At 37.0% G+C, this 19,339-nt stretch overlaps 1 protein-coding gene across 4 annotated transcripts in view; it reads right to left on the minus strand.

The window, feature by feature from the left end:
• OTUD7A (OTU deubiquitinase 7A) overlaps nt 1–19,339 on the minus strand; it is a 143,975-nt gene that overhangs the window by 16,710 nt on the left and 107,926 nt on the right. For all 4 annotated transcript variants that reach the window (XM_074917437.1, XM_074917438.1, XM_074917436.1 and 1 more), the window contains 5 exons: nt 16,941–17,123; nt 13,704–13,922; nt 5,419–5,520; nt 3,796–3,923; nt 1,988–2,100 (listed from right to left, as the gene is read on the minus strand). In XM_074917437.1, the coding sequence (XP_074773538.1) occupies nt 1,988–2,100; nt 3,796–3,923; nt 5,419–5,520; nt 13,704–13,922; nt 16,941–17,123 (745 nt within the window). The remainder of the gene's footprint in view (nt 1–1,987; nt 2,101–3,795; nt 3,924–5,418; nt 5,521–13,703; nt 13,923–16,940; nt 17,124–19,339) is intronic.

Here is a 19,339-nt window from a genome sequence, read left to right on the forward strand (position 1 = left end):
CAGAGAAAATCGGTGTTGAATGACCAAATTTAATAGAAATGTGAATTGAACTGCATTAGAAGACTAAACCATATCAACAGGAAAATATCTACAAACATAGTAGAGAGTAAAATGAAAACCAATCTATTTTTCTTTAGCCTTGAAAGAAGAAAATGAGACACATTAGGGCTGACAATTTGTTAACCAATGACCTCATCCATCAGTAGAATTATCTATCCTTGACATCACAGGGATAAAAGGGAAATATAATATTCTTTCAAAGCCCAGACAATATTTTCTAAAGATGTTATTATTCTCATTGTGTTGTATGCTCTATTTTGTCAATTTACTTATCACCACATCCAATTTTCCCAGGGGAAACAGTAGCTAGAGAAAAACATGCACTGAGTTAATAAACACTAAATATTTTTAGTGATAAAGACTAGACACAAAATCTAAAGTTTCTGCATTCTTAAGGCTGATCAATAATCCTGTACTTTGGGAACAACCGCACTGAAAGTGAGGGATGGTTTAGCACACTAGCTATTTAAAGCAGATTATGTATGTGGATCAGGAGTATTTAGATGTTGCAGATACTATTTCATCTCAAACTTTTTCAAAAATATGTTTCTAGCCATTTTTTCCCAATAACTTCTAAACATCTAAACTAAATACATGCTGGCAGTAAAGCAGACAGTACTGCATTTTTTTCTGCAACCATCTAATTTTCTGGCACTGCTTGTAATAAGCTAATTGACTGAAACGCTACCAATTGAGTATTATACAAAGATAAAACACACATACTAAGTTGGTCTTCCAGAAAACACACTCTTTCCTTGCTTGCCTGTTAGCACGGGGTAGTAACTGGCAAACATTGCAAATTTGCAGAGTGTAATCAAAGTAGCTGCAATCAACCATACTTTTATGGAAACAATCTAGATAAACAGATATGATATTAGGTGAGAAAAGAATCTGATGCAGTTCACAGAAACAGAGACATACTCCTATGCAAAACCTTCTAGCAACATCAAACTTCAATAGGATCATAGTGAATCAGTATAATTTGAAATAAACCCCCATACAAACCTTATATAATTCTTGCATTTGAGAGTACTATTTATGTTACATGGGTTTAATAAAAGCTTGAATAGTCAAAGAAAGGGCAACTGTTCCTATCAGTGCAATATTAATTATAATAATTTTTAGTTAATTTTTTTATAACTGTTTAAATATTGAAGAAGCATATTGATTATTCAGAAGACCACAAAATATAACAAAATATTCTACTTTGTTTAAAAAGACACTGCATCCAAATATTTAATTTTTTAGCTTTAACACCAAAAATATTACTTTTTTCCCCATATGTTTAGGGATAACAGCATTTTAGAAGTAGAAAATGTGAATAGTTACTTGATGACTTGCACTCAAAAAAGATCTCTGAAGATTATCAATTTGAACTGCAAAGCAAAAAAGGACCAAAATCAATGTATTATGAATATGAGAAGATGGCATTAAAGCTGTGCTAAAGCACAGAAAAGGTGATATCTGTGCACAAACTACTTTCTTCTAGAATGCTTTTAGAAGATGTGATGTTATTCTCTCATTCCATGTTTTAGTGAAAATATCTGAGCAGTGGCTATCTTTCTGCTAAGTCTTCCTCAAACAAAAAGCTACATTTCTTCAGTGAGATGAGGCATTTCATCTCCTTGAAGCTAAATGCTACTGCCAACATGCTTTTTCCAGAAACTAAGAAATCAGGATTCATGAAATCCAGAGTCTTTTGGATGCAAAGTAACCTCAAGTTAGTGTGGTAACTGTACAAGGAAACTTCATCACAAGGATAAATATTATAATGGGATGTTTAGATAATTATATTCTATCACTCAACAAAATCACAACCAGTTCAAAAAGCCGTTTGATGGTCCTATAAACATCTTCATTCATTTGTACTGTATTGTTTTCCTACTGAGAACAAAAACTAAAAGCTTTTGTCATACTCTAAACTTACCCACCACCAGTGCCTCCGTTTTTGCTGAAATGTGTACGAGGCTCACTTGATGCCAGTTTAAGCAGTTCATTCCACTCCCGTTCCCATTCTTCTTCTGTATACACTAAACCTGACTATGAGAGAGAATTAAATTCCTTTACAATTATGCTGATACAAAATGTAAGCAGAATTCCGCAGTGGTATTTACGACTAACTTATTTTGAGCTTCATACATGATAAGGTTTAATGTCTTGGACCATTAACGGTTCAACATTTCTATTCAGGTGGTAGAATATTAACTTATTAAAAGAAGATCTAAACCACTAACAGTATACTGGATTATATTTATAGATGTGGGTCTGCTGGTGCTAACACAGTGCTCCACTATTGGAGATCCAGTTATTCATGTCCATGTGAATTCTTTGCAACCATTGTTAGCATGCTTTACTGCCCATTTCTGCAGGTTTGCTTTCTTCCCCAGTATCTGGAATAACTATGAATGCCCTCCTTGGCGAACAGGACCTGCTTTCTCCCTGTGTTCAAGAGCAGAAAGGGTACATGAGTGCTTCTGTGTCCCTGTGTTTTCAGGTAGCCTGAAGTAGCCGAGTCAGTCACAACTCAGCTGTTTTCTCACTGACTGCTGCCAACAAAAAGCCGATACAAATAAGTCACAAACATCTAAGCATGTTCACTTGATTGTATTCAGGATTACTCCTGAAATTAGATTTTCTAGTCATTACTTAGGCACAGACATCTTCAGAAAATGAGACATGCTGAAGTACAGCTTTTAATCAACAGTCAAACTAAATCTAATGATTTTAGTTAAGAAACATCCACTCAGTATTTGGTCACAGCTCTAAGAATCCTAATTCACCCTTCTGGGGAAACTTTCCTAAATGGGGTTTTCTTTCTTTTGTGGATTTCATCCACTCATTTTGTAATGCTTGTGATAGCTAAATTATACATTTAATTTTGCAGTCCAAAATTTTCTACAGGTTCCAAACTCATTTTAGATGTTTGTAGACACAAAATTGTGCATATTTATGCCCACAAAGCTAGAAACATATTTGCATTCTGACACAAAATTTCTAAATACAAGCATCTCTCTCCCCATGCAAAATGGAAGCACATGAATTTGATAGCAATTAAAACTGTCACACCAAACTTCAGAAAAATCCTTTTGATGCTAGACGATATTAACAAGACTGTCTTCAGGCCACTGTCGTGTGTAACCCCAGTGAGCAACTAAGCACCATGCAGCCACTTGCCTACTCCTCCCCACTCCCAGTGGGATGGGGAGGAGAATCTAAAATAAAAAAAGTAAAAAACCCTAAAGCTCATGGGCTGAGAAAGAACAGTTTAAGAATTAAACTAAAATTATAATAATAGCAACAATTAAAAAATAACAACAATAATCATAGTAACAAAAAGGAATATAAGAAAGAGAGAGAACTAAAACCCAAGAAAAGACAAGTGATGCACAATGCAACTGCTCACCACCTGCTGACCGAGCAGCAATCCGCCCCTCCCGGCCAGCTCCCCCCATTTCTATACTGAGCGTGATGTTCTGTGGTACGAAATATCCCTATGGCTAGTTCAGACCAGCTGCTCCTGGCCATGCTCCCTCACAGCTTCTGGTACACCTGCTTGCTGGCAGAGCATGGGAAACTGAGAAATCCTTAACTTAGGATAAGCACTACTTAGCAACAACTGAAACATCAGTGTGTTATCAACATTATTCTCACATTGAATCCAAAACATAGCACAGTACCAGCTACTAGGAAGAAAATTAACTCTATGCCAGCTGAAACCAGGACAGCCATACAGACCTCCTTATTCTGCTGGGTCTGTTGCCATCTCCATCTTCTCTTCAGTGCTTCCCTTTCAGCTCCACTTCTCATCATAGTATAGAGTGCTTTACGTAAAACAAGGTCCCGGTCATGAAATCCCCACATCCCTAAGTAGCACAAGACAACATTCAGTTTTAAAGAAGCTATAGTGAAATAGAAAGAGTAAGTACTAAAACAATTAATATTGCTCTATTTGCAAAAGAATCATAGCTTATACATCATCTAAGAGTCTCCTTGGCAAATAATTCACTCATTTTTAAGGTTTCGCAAAGAAACAGTCAATATAGATAAGCTAATGAACAACAAGAGGGAATTCTAACAATGTTCAAACTTTGATTAAGGAATGACTAAGGGTTTGAGTTGTTTCAGTGTTTGCTTGCAGGCAACTTCAATATGCAATGAACAGGCTGGTTTTAGCTGTAGTTGCCAACAGAGCTTGCAGACACAAGAATGCTAATGACAACTGCAGGCACTTTTGTGAATCACAGATGATACCAACACCCAAAGGCCTCCAACTCTTCATCAGCATGATGGTAAATTTCCTTTGGCTTCAACATCCCAATAAAGAGACAAGCAGTCAAGATGATTGAAAGTCTAAAAATACAACCAGCCACAGGCTTTCAAGCTCATTTTAAGATAATGTCTTCATGTAGTTGAGAATAGAAACCTACAACAAGAGAGCAGAGCTCTCACCAAGACATGTGCCCATAGACAGCCACATTTCAGTTACCATATTGTGAGCTGCTGGCATTAAATATGTTTATTTAAGACTTTGAAAGTCAAAATATTCCAAACATTTGCTGCAAATAATATACAATTCCTCCTAATTAAAAATGAAGTGGACAAAGATAAAAGGAACCTTGGAAACAGCAAAAGCTCTTTTCTTACTAGTTCTTTCAAAAAGAAGAGTCTCTTCAAATATTAAAAATCCCAGTGTTTTAAAAAGTCACCTTTTGGAGTTCTGCTGGTGGAAGATTTTAGCAACTGTAACAAAAAATATGTTACCTCATAATATGTTAGGATATGGAAGGTATATCAAAGCCTTCCAGCTTCAGAGGTTTCTATTTATTTGATATGAAGAAAGGCTTCATAGATCTTGAATTAATGATTAATTAATCAATTGGAAGTTATTTTAATTCACCCCAATGTTTATGTTCCCATATATACAAGGAACCATCGAGAGATAATAGCTAGATATTGCATTCCTTAAGACAGCAAGAGAACTGTTCACCAAAAACCAGAGTATGAATGCAATTCCTCGCCCACAATGAAGACAATCCTGCAGAAGCATTTGGAATTTGCCTGTTCCAGAGCTGATAGGTTGGGCTCTGTAAGGAAAATGCAAATCACTGGTGTTTATGATACATGGGTCTTGATACTGTTCCAATTATACTTCTTTTATAACCTGATAAAACTTTTACCTTCCTCCCTCAAGCATGCCTAAAGCAAACAATGCCTAAGTGAAATTTGAATAATATATTGCTCCAGAACCAGGCTTTTAATTAAAGTCTTTGCATCTCTTTGTTTCTGAGCTTTTGATGGGGATAGAGAAAAGTGGTAAATATTTTTGACAGAAGGTTTCCTATAAAGACTCTCCCTTACCTAAAGATGCAGCATGCAAGAGGCAGTTTCCATCACCTGTTGTAGCCAAGGGAAGAAGACGTTTGCAGCTTGTACACACTGTAGACCACCAATTTAGTCGTCCTGAAAAGAAAGCATCTATTAAAATGGTGCAGTGGATACTACAACAGGGTGCATACTGTGTACATACAGTGATGATGGGTAATGGTGAAGATTAATCATGAACATCCTTCCTGCCAAATAAACTTAAATGTAATGTCATAAGTGAAAACTGAAAACATTAGAAATAAGAAGCAGATTAACTATTCTCTAATTCTCTATTCTATTCTCTGGAATAAGAAGAGAGCACCTTTAAATTTACATCTTCCATTCCCATATGCTGCATTCAGGAATGGATTTCCAAGGAGTTCATTGCCTAAATATCATTATGGGTCTTGATATCAGTCCCTGAACATAACTGACATTGGCCTCCCATACACAGATGACAGATTATGTTACATTAAGAAAGTCTCAAAAAACCGAAAGTAATATGTACGTGTTAATCAAGATATTTTACTGTTTGGAAAGTCTATTAAGTACTATTGTTTCAATCAGATGGATTGTTTCAACAGCTGACTCTCCTCTCATTTACCATAGTGTAAATCATGATTAGACCTACTAAAATCAACAGCTACACTACCAGAGAATTAAAATGAGACCAAATGCATAGCCCAAGGTACAGGATAGCATGTGGCTTTTCTCTTTGGGAACCTTTAAAGAACCACTTATCCATCACTGCTACATGAAGCAAGTTTTACAGATTATAAAACAGAGATGGATTATTAGAAAGACTGACAAGAGATATTTGACGTATCTACATGAAGCAAATAAAGCCATGAAGAGTATCAGTGCCGAAGTCAACACTGGAAATATGTAATTCTGGCACACAAGATGCCATGTGGCAGCTTACTGGAGTGTTAAAGTCTTGGCTAAATGGTCACGTGAAAATTTCCAATGCAAAGAAAGAGATGTGACTAATTGTAGAACATCTTTGGGGATAAGGAAGAGCAGATGATTAATAATGATGAGTAGACCTGGTATATTTCCCAAGACTTTTGGAAGGTCTGTGGGTAATGCACAATTGAATAATTGAATGAATAATGCAACAGGCAGCCTGTGGTGACTCCATTTCTTTCTTTGTCCTCTTCTGCAGACTTTTTCTCCCCTGATTTCTTTACTTGCAAGCTAAGAGGAAACAGCATCTATATATTTATACAGCCAGTCTTGCATTTAAGGTTAAATCTCCAAAACAGAAATAAGTTCAAGCACTGAAAAGCTTTTCTCCATTAATATGTTTTCATTATAAAATTACACTGAAGTTTATATGTAATGGCAGGTAATACATATTGTGCAAAAAACCAGTATAACAGTATTTTAACATGTGCCCCCAATTACTTGTTCTGAATACTAAGAACTATGTAATTAAATTTCAGTTAGTCAATAAGAGCTGAGAGTTACTATATTGTAAAGATGCATAGCAGCTCAATAACTAAACATATTTGGTAATCCTCATATGATTTTAGCAGCTAGTTTGTAAATGCTCAACATCTCAGACTAGGCTGATTGATTTCTAAATTAAATATGCATTAAAGAAGCTTAATTTAAAACGCTATTGGACAGCCTTTGGGAAAGATAAATCTGAAATAACAAGTTACCATTTTTAGCAACTCCCGTGTCTGTAGGCTGTGAAGTAACAACTTGCCACCTGTTTTTTTGCAGAATGTTTTGGTGGTATCATATTCAGTAATAAGTTATACCAAGCTGCTTCTTAAAGCATAGTTACAACATCTAAAACTGACAGACCTTAGGATTTAAGGGAATAATGAGTGGTATTGCTTTGCAGATTAACTAGCAGCTATTGGTAATAAATGTCAAAGTCTGGTGTTTATGAATCTTTTGAATAACAGAAGGTTTATATAAAAGCGAACTGCTTTCAAGTAGATTATGCAAAAAACGTTTGTGGACTTGGTTAACATCACAAAGCTTATGGCTGACTAAAAAATTAGCAGAAATGCGTTTAATTTAACAAAAAACTGGTGCATTTTCATTTTTCAGATCTAGTGGTTGTAGTGGATGCCTTTAAGGAAACAACAGGAAAATGGAGCTTAAATGAAAATGGGAAACAGTTCTGCCTTAGGCTTATTTCTGTCTGCTTTGATCAGACAATATTTAGGGACAAACTGGACCCATTTCTCACTTTCTGTCCCTCTTGTTGGTCTTCTACTTGATCTTGCTTCTTTCTTTCTCAATATCAATTTAATCTTAAAAAACATAATTTCAAGAAATTTTTCTGTTGTTTTAGAGCAAAAAACCTCTGAGAATTAATATAACTATTTTCTAATACATAAAAATTTGATCTTAATTTTAGATCAAGATTAACAGCGCTATCCAGGTCGATGATCTCACAACACACGATCAGGGAGGCAGACAGGAGCACACAATATTGCCCTTTCTTTGCATGACAGTTAAGACTTCAGGTGCAAAGTCAAAAGAAATTTAACAGAATGTAGTATCCTCCGTGGCTGAAGCAGGCCATCTATTTCTGTATTCTGATATTATCCTAGTCCTGCACTACGTAGTGTGTATTAGACCACATAATACAAAGCATATATGGACTCCCCCTGCTCCCTTATCTGCAGGGCCCAACAAGAATCAATCATTCCTAGACAGAACCAGATATATATTTTGTATTCCATGCAAAGAAGGTAAACAATCTCAGAGAAAGTTAATGCTGGAGTATTATTAATAGACACTAGAAAGTTTTAAGTGTTATTTTCATAAGCCTCCATATAGTATTACAAACCACCGGTATATTGTTTCTTGCTGCAGGATTTATGGGAGAGAATTGCCAAAGAGAATTCTAGATAGTTGTATGACCAGAATAGCTCAAAAAGGTGGTAGCAGAGAACAGAGAATGCATTTCAAATATTAACAGGGGCCAGGCTTGGTTTTCGACATCAGCCTCTGATGCCTTATACTCTGGTACTATACTATGTAAGAAAGCATTCAGTATGATGTCTTCTATGCAAAGCTCCATTAACAGCATAACCAAGAAGATAAAAATATGCAACAGAAATTATTCTAGTTCATGGCTATCCCATAAAGATGCTCATAGAAAGCTGCCCTCCAGTTTACTAATCCGTGATGAAGTATTCATTGCCCAAGCATGCACAAGGTTGGTGGTACACATACAAACCAACCAAATTCAAAACAAACATGAGATTACATAATACAAAAGAACCTTTATAGAAACTCTGCATAAATCCTTTGCTCCTTCTTCATTTTCTCCAGTGCAGGTTTTCTTTCTTCTGGTTTAAGCTACTCATAAACTACATCGCTTTACAGATTTGGGATTTTTCTTGCAGAATTAACCACCAGAATGTTACAACGACTTAGTGAACAGCAACTTAATATAGCTCTCCTGACAGGGGAAAAGAACGTGCTACAAAGGATGAGCACCCTCTCAAGTGCTATATGATCAAGTGTGGTTGAAGTTTCACTGCAAAGCTAGATTGCGTATCGCTACCTCCACGGCAGGCAGTCTCTTGCCTGCAATGCCATGTGCATTTATTGGATTAAAAGTATGTCAGAATTCTTACAGAAAAAAAATGGAATACACGTTAAGAGAAAACAAAGAATGGTTAAAGATGGGAAAAAGTGTGAAGTGTCATGTCACAGCTTGTACAATTTTACCTCTAGAATGCGATCATCTTTTAATGCACTTCACTGTGTTATTAACAGTACGCTTTCATACAGCTAAGTAAACCAGTCCTAGGCCAACTCCTCAAAAACACTGACAGAGCAGACATCTCACTGAGGAAAACAAGTCAATCTGTGCACAGTGGGACTCAATGTCCAGTTTCCCGTGTTGTACGTGTGGCTGAAGGTGAGACTTCTGATGGCTTTTCTTTAATTTGTAGTTGGGCAACCTGGAGGTCTTTCCCATGTGGATTCTGCAGCGTTTAATAAATAATATTCACATTGCAAGTTTTTCTTCTGTGAAAATACTAAAAGTAAGCTAGCCGCTTATTTTAATGAAACTTGTAAAAGCTTACTCACAAATATGTTTTAAATTGACAGTTAAATTAAAAAAATAAACAGTGGTATGTATTTAGACAGCTTGATGACACAAGCTCAGTTTCCTTAAGAAACTAGGCTAAAGCCAGCCTTTTTTTTATTTCTCCAGCACATCATATTTCTAGAAATCCAACTATCATCCATCCCCCAAGATAAGCAAGTCACAAAAGTAATATTTTCAACATCCAAAGCAAGTCTAACTCTGGATACGCCATATATTCCCAAAAGAATGGACCACCCTAAACACTCCCAAACTCCCGTCTGGACTCCAACAGCAAGAACTGCTCTGGGATGTGCATAGGACTGACTTGCTAAGTCAACAGAGGATTACTCAGCCCACTCAGAGCAGCCAGGCAATAAGCAATAGGTGCAGGAACCTTAAATCCAGATTTCAACAGAGGTACTTCTACACTTTACATGTTTCTTACATGACTAGCTAAGAGAATGTATTTGTTTATGTTTAGTTTTAGTCCCTTCATACAATAAATGTGTACTTACAAGTATTGAAGTGAAGAAAATGACAAGAACAGATTTTGTACATGGACTCATATTAATCATTTGGTGGCTGCTTACTTTTTAAAATAAGTGAATGAATAAAGCATTTACCAATACATTTTCTGTACTTCAGAAAAAGGACCTTCTTGTAGAAGCTCTCTCTTTTAGTCTAGATGATGAAATCAGCTTCACAGTAGCATCTGCAAGGCTATTCATATTTACTGATGTCCTTGAAATGTAATGTTGAGCTGTGCATGTAGAAATAAGTAAAACTGAGCAATCAAGTAAATGCTTCTCTTTTAGCCTGATGCATAAGCAACACAGACTCTGTCACAGAAGCTACTGACCAGAATGCAAATCAAAGATCATAAATAAGATTGCACAGCGATATATGACTAGGCCTAACTGGCTCCTGATAACTGATGCTGACTTCAGCTACTTGCAGGTAACTGCAAATCCATTATTACCGGTTTTCTTAATTTGTTTCTTTCATAACCTGAGAGAGCCTGTTTTCAATGACATTATTGCATTTCATCCTACTCTGTGATACCATATTTGTCATTCACATTAGAACTGAATTCGACAAGCGTGCATTGCAAAGCTTGGAAATCAGAAATTAATACAGTTCTCTTGCAACTATACCGGTTGCTATCCAGCACCCTGCATATACTGTTTCTACCAGCTGAAAAGGCATCAATTTTTCTTCAACAAAGCTTAATTGTAACAGTTTGAAATCAAACATTTAGAGAAATCTGGTGGATTTGGTTTTGCGGATGTGAAACCCAGGCTTAAACATGTTACTGTTTATTTTGCCTGTAGCTGTATAAAATGCAGCAGTTTCTCTGTCACAGAAAACACAGATCTGAGCACAGAAAGTGTAGGAAAGCAATATTCTTGAAGGTGCATAGAATTTACTTTTTTAAACTTTTGTATTGAATAATATTTTAGTACTGCAGTAGGAACTTTTTCCCTTTCATTAAAAATACTGTTAGATCAGCCATTCTTCTGCCTATATTATTATTTTTTGAACTCACTGGTACAGCAGAAGTTGTTTTCATAATATCTCTCTTTGTATCAGCCTACACATTAATGATACACATGGGAACATGTGTATATAATGAAAATCAATTTGCTGCAGCAAAATATTTAGAATTATAAAATTCCTTTCACACAGATTTCATTTAATATTACCAGTATCTGAGCCATCCTCTGTTGAAGAACCACACTGATTACTGCACGAGCACCCAGAGATCAGTCTGCACATTACTTACAAGCTGACCTCGTTCCAGTTCAGGCAATAATGAACAGCTGAGTTTATAAGATGCACAAAATACCAAAATGCTTTTATGAATGTGGTGAATTCCATCCTCTAAGAGAAATATTCAGAAAGCAATCACACAAGAGTAAGGGATACATTGCAGCAGCAGAGAGTAAGTAAATCATACTGCCTTTATCTGGGCCTTTATAATATCACACAGCATTTCTGAGTAAATCAGGAATTTTGCTCTGAGTTTCTATACAGGTAGGACGTAGCCTGAACATCCTTTCACATATAGATGTAATGGTAGCAAGTGCCTAAGCATATAAAAAGAGAATATAAAAACCTTACAGGCTTTTATAGACATCCAGCTCATACGGCTACTTCAGACAACACGTGTGACAATCTGTTAATAGTAATTTTGCTCTCCCAATCTATGCTTTGTGAGTAGTAACCTGCTCCATGTTCCTAGGAAAGTTTCTCCCCCTTTTGTCTAATCAGCTTTCCCCACTGTCGTTTCTCTTGGAATTCAAGCCCTTAAAGCCAAGCACACACCTCTCTCTTTCCCTTTAACAGTATCTCCAACCTCAGCTGGGCCCTGCTGGGAGAGACAATAAAATGTCTAATGTTAAGTAACTTTCCTATTAATTCACTCTCTTTCTTTCAGACAATATGTCTAACATAGGCAAGAAATAAAAGGAAACTGAATACCTTTATGTCTTAAATAGAGACAAAAGGCCAGTTTACATGAAGTCTTACATGATTTTCTTAAACATTGACTGTTTGATCTTTTAAACTTACTTGAACTGAATAACTGTTTCCCAGGAAGTTCCAGTTTATTTGAATTAAATGCTCACATAATAAACTAAGTCTACACAGGCTACAAAAATACATGTGGTCAAAACCACAAGCACTTCAAATGGTCAAAACACTCTCCTTTCCAGGACACAAGAGGCTCTGGGGAGGAAGGGGCTTTTCCAGTGTGAGTCAAGTTACTGCCCTAATTAAAGGAACGTGAAGAAAAGAATGAATCATTTATTCTAATTTTCAGAAAGATTTGAGAGGAATGCTAAGAAGCAGCAAATGCAGTAGTTTCTGCAGCCCTATTTCAAGTTCAAAGCCAGCCAGCTCTGTATTAATTAGAAGATGACAGCTCTAAATTCACATGTTCCCTGATTTTAAGGTAAGAAAACCACTGTGATGCTCTCGTTTGTACTCTTGCAGTTACTGAATCTAAAGGCTGTAATTGCACTGAAGCGGATAGGTCAACAATGATACTGTAGCAAGGTATCTGATAGCCCTATGGAATTTGGAGTGTTTGGCAGAGCTGCCAAAGGAAGAGCCATCCTGGTTTTTCCCTGTCTTCATTGTCTTAGCTGGTTCCTAGAGAAATAAGATGTATATTCTTGACAGGATACTGACAGTTTTCATACTCCATAGTCGCCTGGTAAGCATTTCTGCATTATTTTATACTGCTGTTTTTTCCAGAAGGCGGCCTTCTGAATACTCTTTGAGTCTGTGGCGCTTTTTTTCCTTCTGAAGTATTTACTGCTTGATGCTATTATATAAGAATGTCTTGCTTTTCAAACACCAAAGCCAAAAGAAGAGCACATGACAATACATGGTAAATATCGTGTGATACCTGATTAGCAGAGGTCCTGCCTGAATACTATGACGCAGTGCCCTGATCAATAACAAGCAACAGTTAATCAGTTTGAACACACACAGTATGACTATGCACAGAGTTTTAAGAATGAATTCTCAAGGTGAATACATAGCGTTACACAAGCCAGTACAGCAATCAACAGAGAAAAGCAACTGGCTATTCGATATTCCACAGGCAGTCATAAAATCTGATTTTAGAACTCCTTTATATCATCAGAGTTGGGCATTTCACACTATATAGCTGTGTTAATTTCACAGTCCATTAATACACTTGCTATTTCATAAGGCACTGATACTAATTTTAAACATAATACTCCATGTCTTTCAAAACTGACTTAAAACTTCAAACTACTAATAAACATGAACCAAAATTAATTTTAAACTTCATCAATACATAAAATACACGTGTAAAAGGTATTTTCTCAAGCTGCAACAGAACTTCCTTTTTTAGTCATTGCAATGTAATTTCTCATGAAAACTGGAAGTACCAATCCCCTCCAACCACCCAGACTTCTCTACGTCCTTCTCTACTGCATGACTTCCCCATCAGTTCTCCTTTCCTTCCTCCCTTTTTTATTTCAGTTAATAAAAATATCAGTTTTATTAACTGAATTTGACTGTTTTCCTTATAATGTTTTAAAAGAAACAGAGGATCACTCTCTGGCATTTATTTCCCATGCAGGATGCACAAGCTCCAGAATGAAGCATGATTACAAATGTCAACCAAAATGTCAAGATTGCCCAGCTGCTGACATCCGAAGTATTTACCCACCTGCTTGCTCCAAAGCAACCATTGTTGCCTGCTCAATTAAGTCACGTTCAATGAAGCTTCTGAAATCTTCACTGTACACGCTAAGGTCTGGTAGTTGGAATGTGTAGATGGGCATCTCCAAAGGAAACTGTTCGTTGCTGCACTCATTTGCTACATGTGATCGAGCAAGGGAGACTATGGCTGAGCTGGCATGAGAAATACCTCTGGAAAGACGCTTTTCTGTAGAAAAAACAGAGAGATATTATAGCCTGTAAGACTACATAAAAGACCCATCAACACCAAGTCTGGTGAACAGCTGTTTATTTCACTTATGAATTTACTCCCCTGCTTTTTGGTCACCTGTTTTGGGTTATTTCCCCATGGTAAAAGATTGCTTAGTTCTTACTATGGATCCCTATGGCAAGTCTGAAGAATTTCACTCTCCCTCTAGCAAAACAGATAAACACTAGAAGTAATGAGACAAGTATTTCTGTAAAATTGTTTTTGAATGTATCTTAAGTTTCCAAAGATGCACTGGAAGAAACATTTACTGGCAGACAGATGATAATGTCAATTAATGTTTTGAACTCTTAATTTAAGATGACTTCTTGTGAACAAAAAAAATCCATCACTGCACAATCACTTCATATCCAATGTGCCATACTGTTTTAATATCAGAACAATCTACCTGAAAGCAATTTTCACATCATTATGCTGGATTTAAGACAAACTCAGTTTTTATGCATATGTGTTTTTTAAAATCCAAAAAACAAGGTATAGTTCAAAAAGAATGACGAAGTTAACAAGCCTGATACAAAAGAACGCATTATTTTATCAAAACAACTATGAGCTAATATCTTATAATTTATTGAATTTCTCCATGGACAACTGCTATGTAAGAAGCAGTAAAGGGTCATCAAAGCAAAATAAGCATTAGAATGTTAAGAAATGGCCAAAATATTACATATCATATCATTTCACTTTGCTATATGGTATCGGTTCTGGTATCAGCAAATGTGTAACAGAAATACTCAAGTGCTTAAATCAAGAATCATTCAATACAAACTGGCAGAGAAACCTTCCCTCTGTTTAGTTTCTGCCTTGTACATGTGTTTACATTTTTAAAAACTGAAATGAACATTTTGTAGATGCTTAAAATTTATGTTCATGAAATGTTACTAGTCTCTCTCTGAAGTTTAACATTCAGCATAAAGTCTCTTTCTGCATCTGAGGAGTGGCATTCCTTAAACCACAGTCCCACGGCCTTTCTGTGCTTTAAGCACTGACCTCAGGTCTTCTACTGAGTTGTGCTCTCTCTAGCCATCCCCCCGCAATGGGAATTATCTAAAATTAATACTAGAAGGTGACCTGGGCATTTTACTGAGTTTTATTATTGAGTTGACACCAGGTTATGGAGTTTCTTACACTTTTGAACATGCAGGAAGCTTCCTGGTGGGATTTACAGGGATTTACCCTGGTGGGTACTTTAACCTACTGGAAGCTTTCGTAAAGAAGTATCTGGTGCAGCTTCACTTCTGTAGCTTCATAAATACTACCATAAATTAGCGTTTAGTGATCAACTCTCAAACATGTACAATGCTATATTAAAATAAAAGATGCTCCTGTACTTCTGTGCCTTCAGAAATTAACAAAGAAACTTACTTAAATGCAACTTATCCCTTAAGCTAATAGTGTTTTTCAAACATCTCAAACTGACTAAAGTTTATTAAAGAATTATTTTTCCTGCAGTTTGTGAACTTTTGTTTCTTTAATGGATCAAAGTTCTAATTATATGAGTTAAATCACACTCCCTAAAATATCCCAATATTGGGGGGGGGGGGGGGGGGGCAGAAGGTTTGATTACATTTCCATTTTGTTCTGCTCCCTGTACATATCAGTTAAATCACTTTTAAACAAGGGAACTGAAGTATAGGATAGCATCTCTGTTTGACAACCCCTTAGTACCACTCCATCCCCCCTTCCCACCACAGTCCAGCCCTCACCTGTTGGCTGCCATCCTCCACTCCAAGTACTTGGTCCATAACAGGACCCTCCTCTCCCTTCTGTGCTCCTCCCTGAACATCCTCCTCACTCCAGTTTCACATTTCAGTCAGAGATGCGCTCTGATCATGAAGTCATCAGTTATGCATTGAATTGGTAGGAAAGTTACTATCAGTCCGGACATTTAAAGCCAGGCTTACACCCACTAAAATATCAAATGGCCATTTCAGTGTAAACTGGGCAGTTTAATAACATGGAATTTTAGAGTGAGCTATATCCTTATGAGGATGAAGGGACACAGTTTTATCAACTACAGTGTGCTACTCTTCCTCCATTTATTTGTACTCAGTGCTTTTAAGGAGTCATAAGAAGCACTACAGTTCCTTTTTTACCAATAGAAGTTATCAATTTTAAAAAAGCTTTACTGACACTCCTAAGTACTGATGCCATTTCCTGTTTAATAAGAGGGAAAAGCCAGCAAGAGAAAGGAAGACTTTATGTTCCTTTAATGATTACATAGAAAGCCATCACCAAGCTGATCTATTTGACAAGCTGTCAGACCTATAGATTCATTTTGATGCAAACTACAGTTACTTGATAAATTAATATATATTTTAAAAAAAGGCATTCCAACAGTCTGAGACAGATAGAGATCTGAAATAAAACCTATAAGAGGTCTACAGACAATAAAGTAAATTCTAATGCTTATCATCCTGTACTGGAAATCATCTGCTAGAAGTAGTTGACTCATTTTTCTTAAGGTTTCAATTTCTATTTGGCAGGGGATAGGAGGTTGCCCGTTCTTCTGTGAAACCATAAAAGAACAGAATTGTAAAGCTGAAAGTTATTAATAGATTTCATATAGCCTAATCACATGCAGTGAATAAGAATGCAAAGATTGAATTATGGATTTTTTTTAACCTTTTTGGTCTCAATAAGCATAGAAAACTATATACAATAGTTGTGGCACCCTCTAATTAATTACATTTATAAATACCACAGGAGTGCTTGGGGACAACATATTTTTGTACTTTAATCTCACATTAAAAAAAACAACTTGCAGATCTGAGGCAAAATTCATGTCAAATGAAATACATGAAACGTAGGGTCCAGCAGCAGCTCTGTGAATCCCATCACAATGACACAGTTCACAGGCTGATGGCAAATGACTTCCAACTCCCTGCAGACAAGCCCAACTTGCAAGCAGACAAGCTAAAAAGCTGCTTGTCCACAAAAGCCCTGGAGAAGAGCTCTTACCTTGAGCAATGTCATCCTGCCTTTGCAGGCAGGGCCGCTCAGCCTTCGTCACCTGGGGAGGCTGCTCTGGCTCCTGCTGCTTGTAGTACTTGCCCTCATTGAACACCTGTGGCAGGTTGGCGGTGTGTACCTGCCGGAGCTGCTCATAGTCATTCAAAGCTGCTGTCAAGTCCCAATTTTTGCCTGTCAAATAGCAAAAGGACATTCTGCTCACATCTGTATGTGACCAGATTGATAACCTGGAAACCATCTTCATATGCACTTAAAATATAAACTTAAACAGACAAATCACTGTCACTTAAAGCATCAGCAAGGAAACAGGATCTTTGGATAAAACATTTTACAACCACTCCTCCCTCAACAAAAATGCACAGTTGATAAACATCTTAAAAATACACAGCAAATGGACAAAGAAATCTTTTTATTTCTCTTTTAAAATTTATATTTTAGTTTTCTTTACATCATAATTGGAGAAGACCTCAGGAAAGCTCTTGCCCAACCTCCTGCTCAAAGCAGGGTCAGCTATAAGATCAGACTAGATGATCAGGGCTTTATTCAGTTTGGTTTTTAAAACACCAAGGATAGAGACTGTACAACCTCTCTGGGCAAACCGTTCCCACATTTGACTGTCTTCATGAGACCTATGTCCACTCTGAACCTCTCTTGTTTCAACTTATACCCACTGCCCCTTGTTCTCCTGCCACACACCACTGTGAAGAGCCCAGCTCTTGACTCCCTGATGACCTTCTTACTAGCACTGGAAGGCTGCTGTTAGATCCCCTCAAAGCCTCCCCATTTCCAGCCTGAACAAGCGTCACTCCCTCAGTGTCTCCTCACAGGACTTGTGCTTCACCACCAACAACCTTTGTGGCCTTCCCCTGAGCTCAGTCCAATTTATACACGTCTTCCTTGGACTGGGGGTGGGGGGCAAAATTATACACTGTATTATAAATTTCTAAGAAGTTCTGAGTAGAGAGGTACAAATCGCTTCCCTCAATCCACAGGCTACGGTTCTGTTGATATAACTCAGCATATTGCTGGCCTTTCTAGCTGTCAGGGCACACAGCTGGTTCATGTGCAGCTTGCTGGCTACCAAGACCTCCAGGTCCTTCTCTGCCAAGCTGCCCCCCAGCCTATACCACTGCTGGGGGTTCTTCCTTTCCAGGGGCAGAACTCCAATGTTCATCCTTGTTCAATTTTATTAGGTTCCTGTTGGTCAGTTCCCTCACTCTGTCTAGGTTTCCCTGAAGGGCCGTTCTGCCTTTGAAGACATCAACTGGTCCCCCCAGTTGGTGTCATCTGCAAACTTGATATTGCCTCACTGATAAAGACTTTAAACGAGTATAGACCCCTGAGGTACAGCATTTGTTAGCAGCTTCCAGCTAGAAAGTTGTCCATTAACCACAACCCTCTGAGCTTGATCATCAAAACAGTTATTTGCCCATCTAGTTATCCACCCACCCAGAATGTAAAATCTTAACTTGAATATAGCGATACTGTGGGAAACAGTGTCAAAACCTGCTAACGTTGAGGTAAAAATGTATCCACTTCTCTCATCTACAAATCCAGACATTTTATCATACAAGGCAATCAATGCCAGGACTTCCCTTGCTTGGATTCTGATCAAATGGTTCCAGCAACTGGCAATTTAAGAAGAACACTAAATCCCACATAATTTAACATAAAATAATGAGAGACAGTAATAATTCACATCTGTACAGTTGTATTAATAATAAATAATAATTAGCAGCAACGATGGAAAGACATGACTGTTATAGCACAAAAGAATGAGAAACTTTCTTATCTTTCTATTCGCAGAGCAGCGAGAATGCAAAATATTTCAGGTCCCTTTATCTTATACATCAGAGAGGACTTGCTCTCTCAGAGATTTTAAAAGTCTTTCAGAAAGCAGATAATATAGCACAGTGTTTTGTAACAAAACATGCGGTGAGAGGATTCAGTGTGGTTCCATGTCTGTGTGAGCTGCTCACGGAACCTGCCAACACAGAAAAGATTTGCTTTCAAGCTCTCACTTCATCATATTGCTATGATCAACGATAACAGAATGCAAGCTAATATCTAGACATAAAGAAATCTGCTTAGTACAGGTGGTGAAATGGTACTTGTCACTCTCTAAAAATAATAATGAAAAAAATGTTAAGATATTTGTATGTTATTTTCAAAACACTCCTGCTAAATGAAAATACATAGATATCCTAGCATTCTCCAAGTGCTTGGCTTTAACTGGAAAATTACAAATATTTAATAGCAAGAAAAAAGACCCCACTAATTAGATGAAACTTTCACAGCATTCTGTGAGCACTTTTTCTGGGAATTCAAAAGTAACCTGATTCTGACTAATACATGATTTATTACATCATAAAAGGTTGTCACTTTAT

This window comes from Athene noctua, chromosome 13, assembly GCF_965140245.1.
Source record: "Athene noctua chromosome 13, bAthNoc1.hap1.1, whole genome shotgun sequence".
Lineage (NCBI taxonomy): Eukaryota > Metazoa > Chordata > Aves > Strigiformes > Strigidae > Athene > Athene noctua.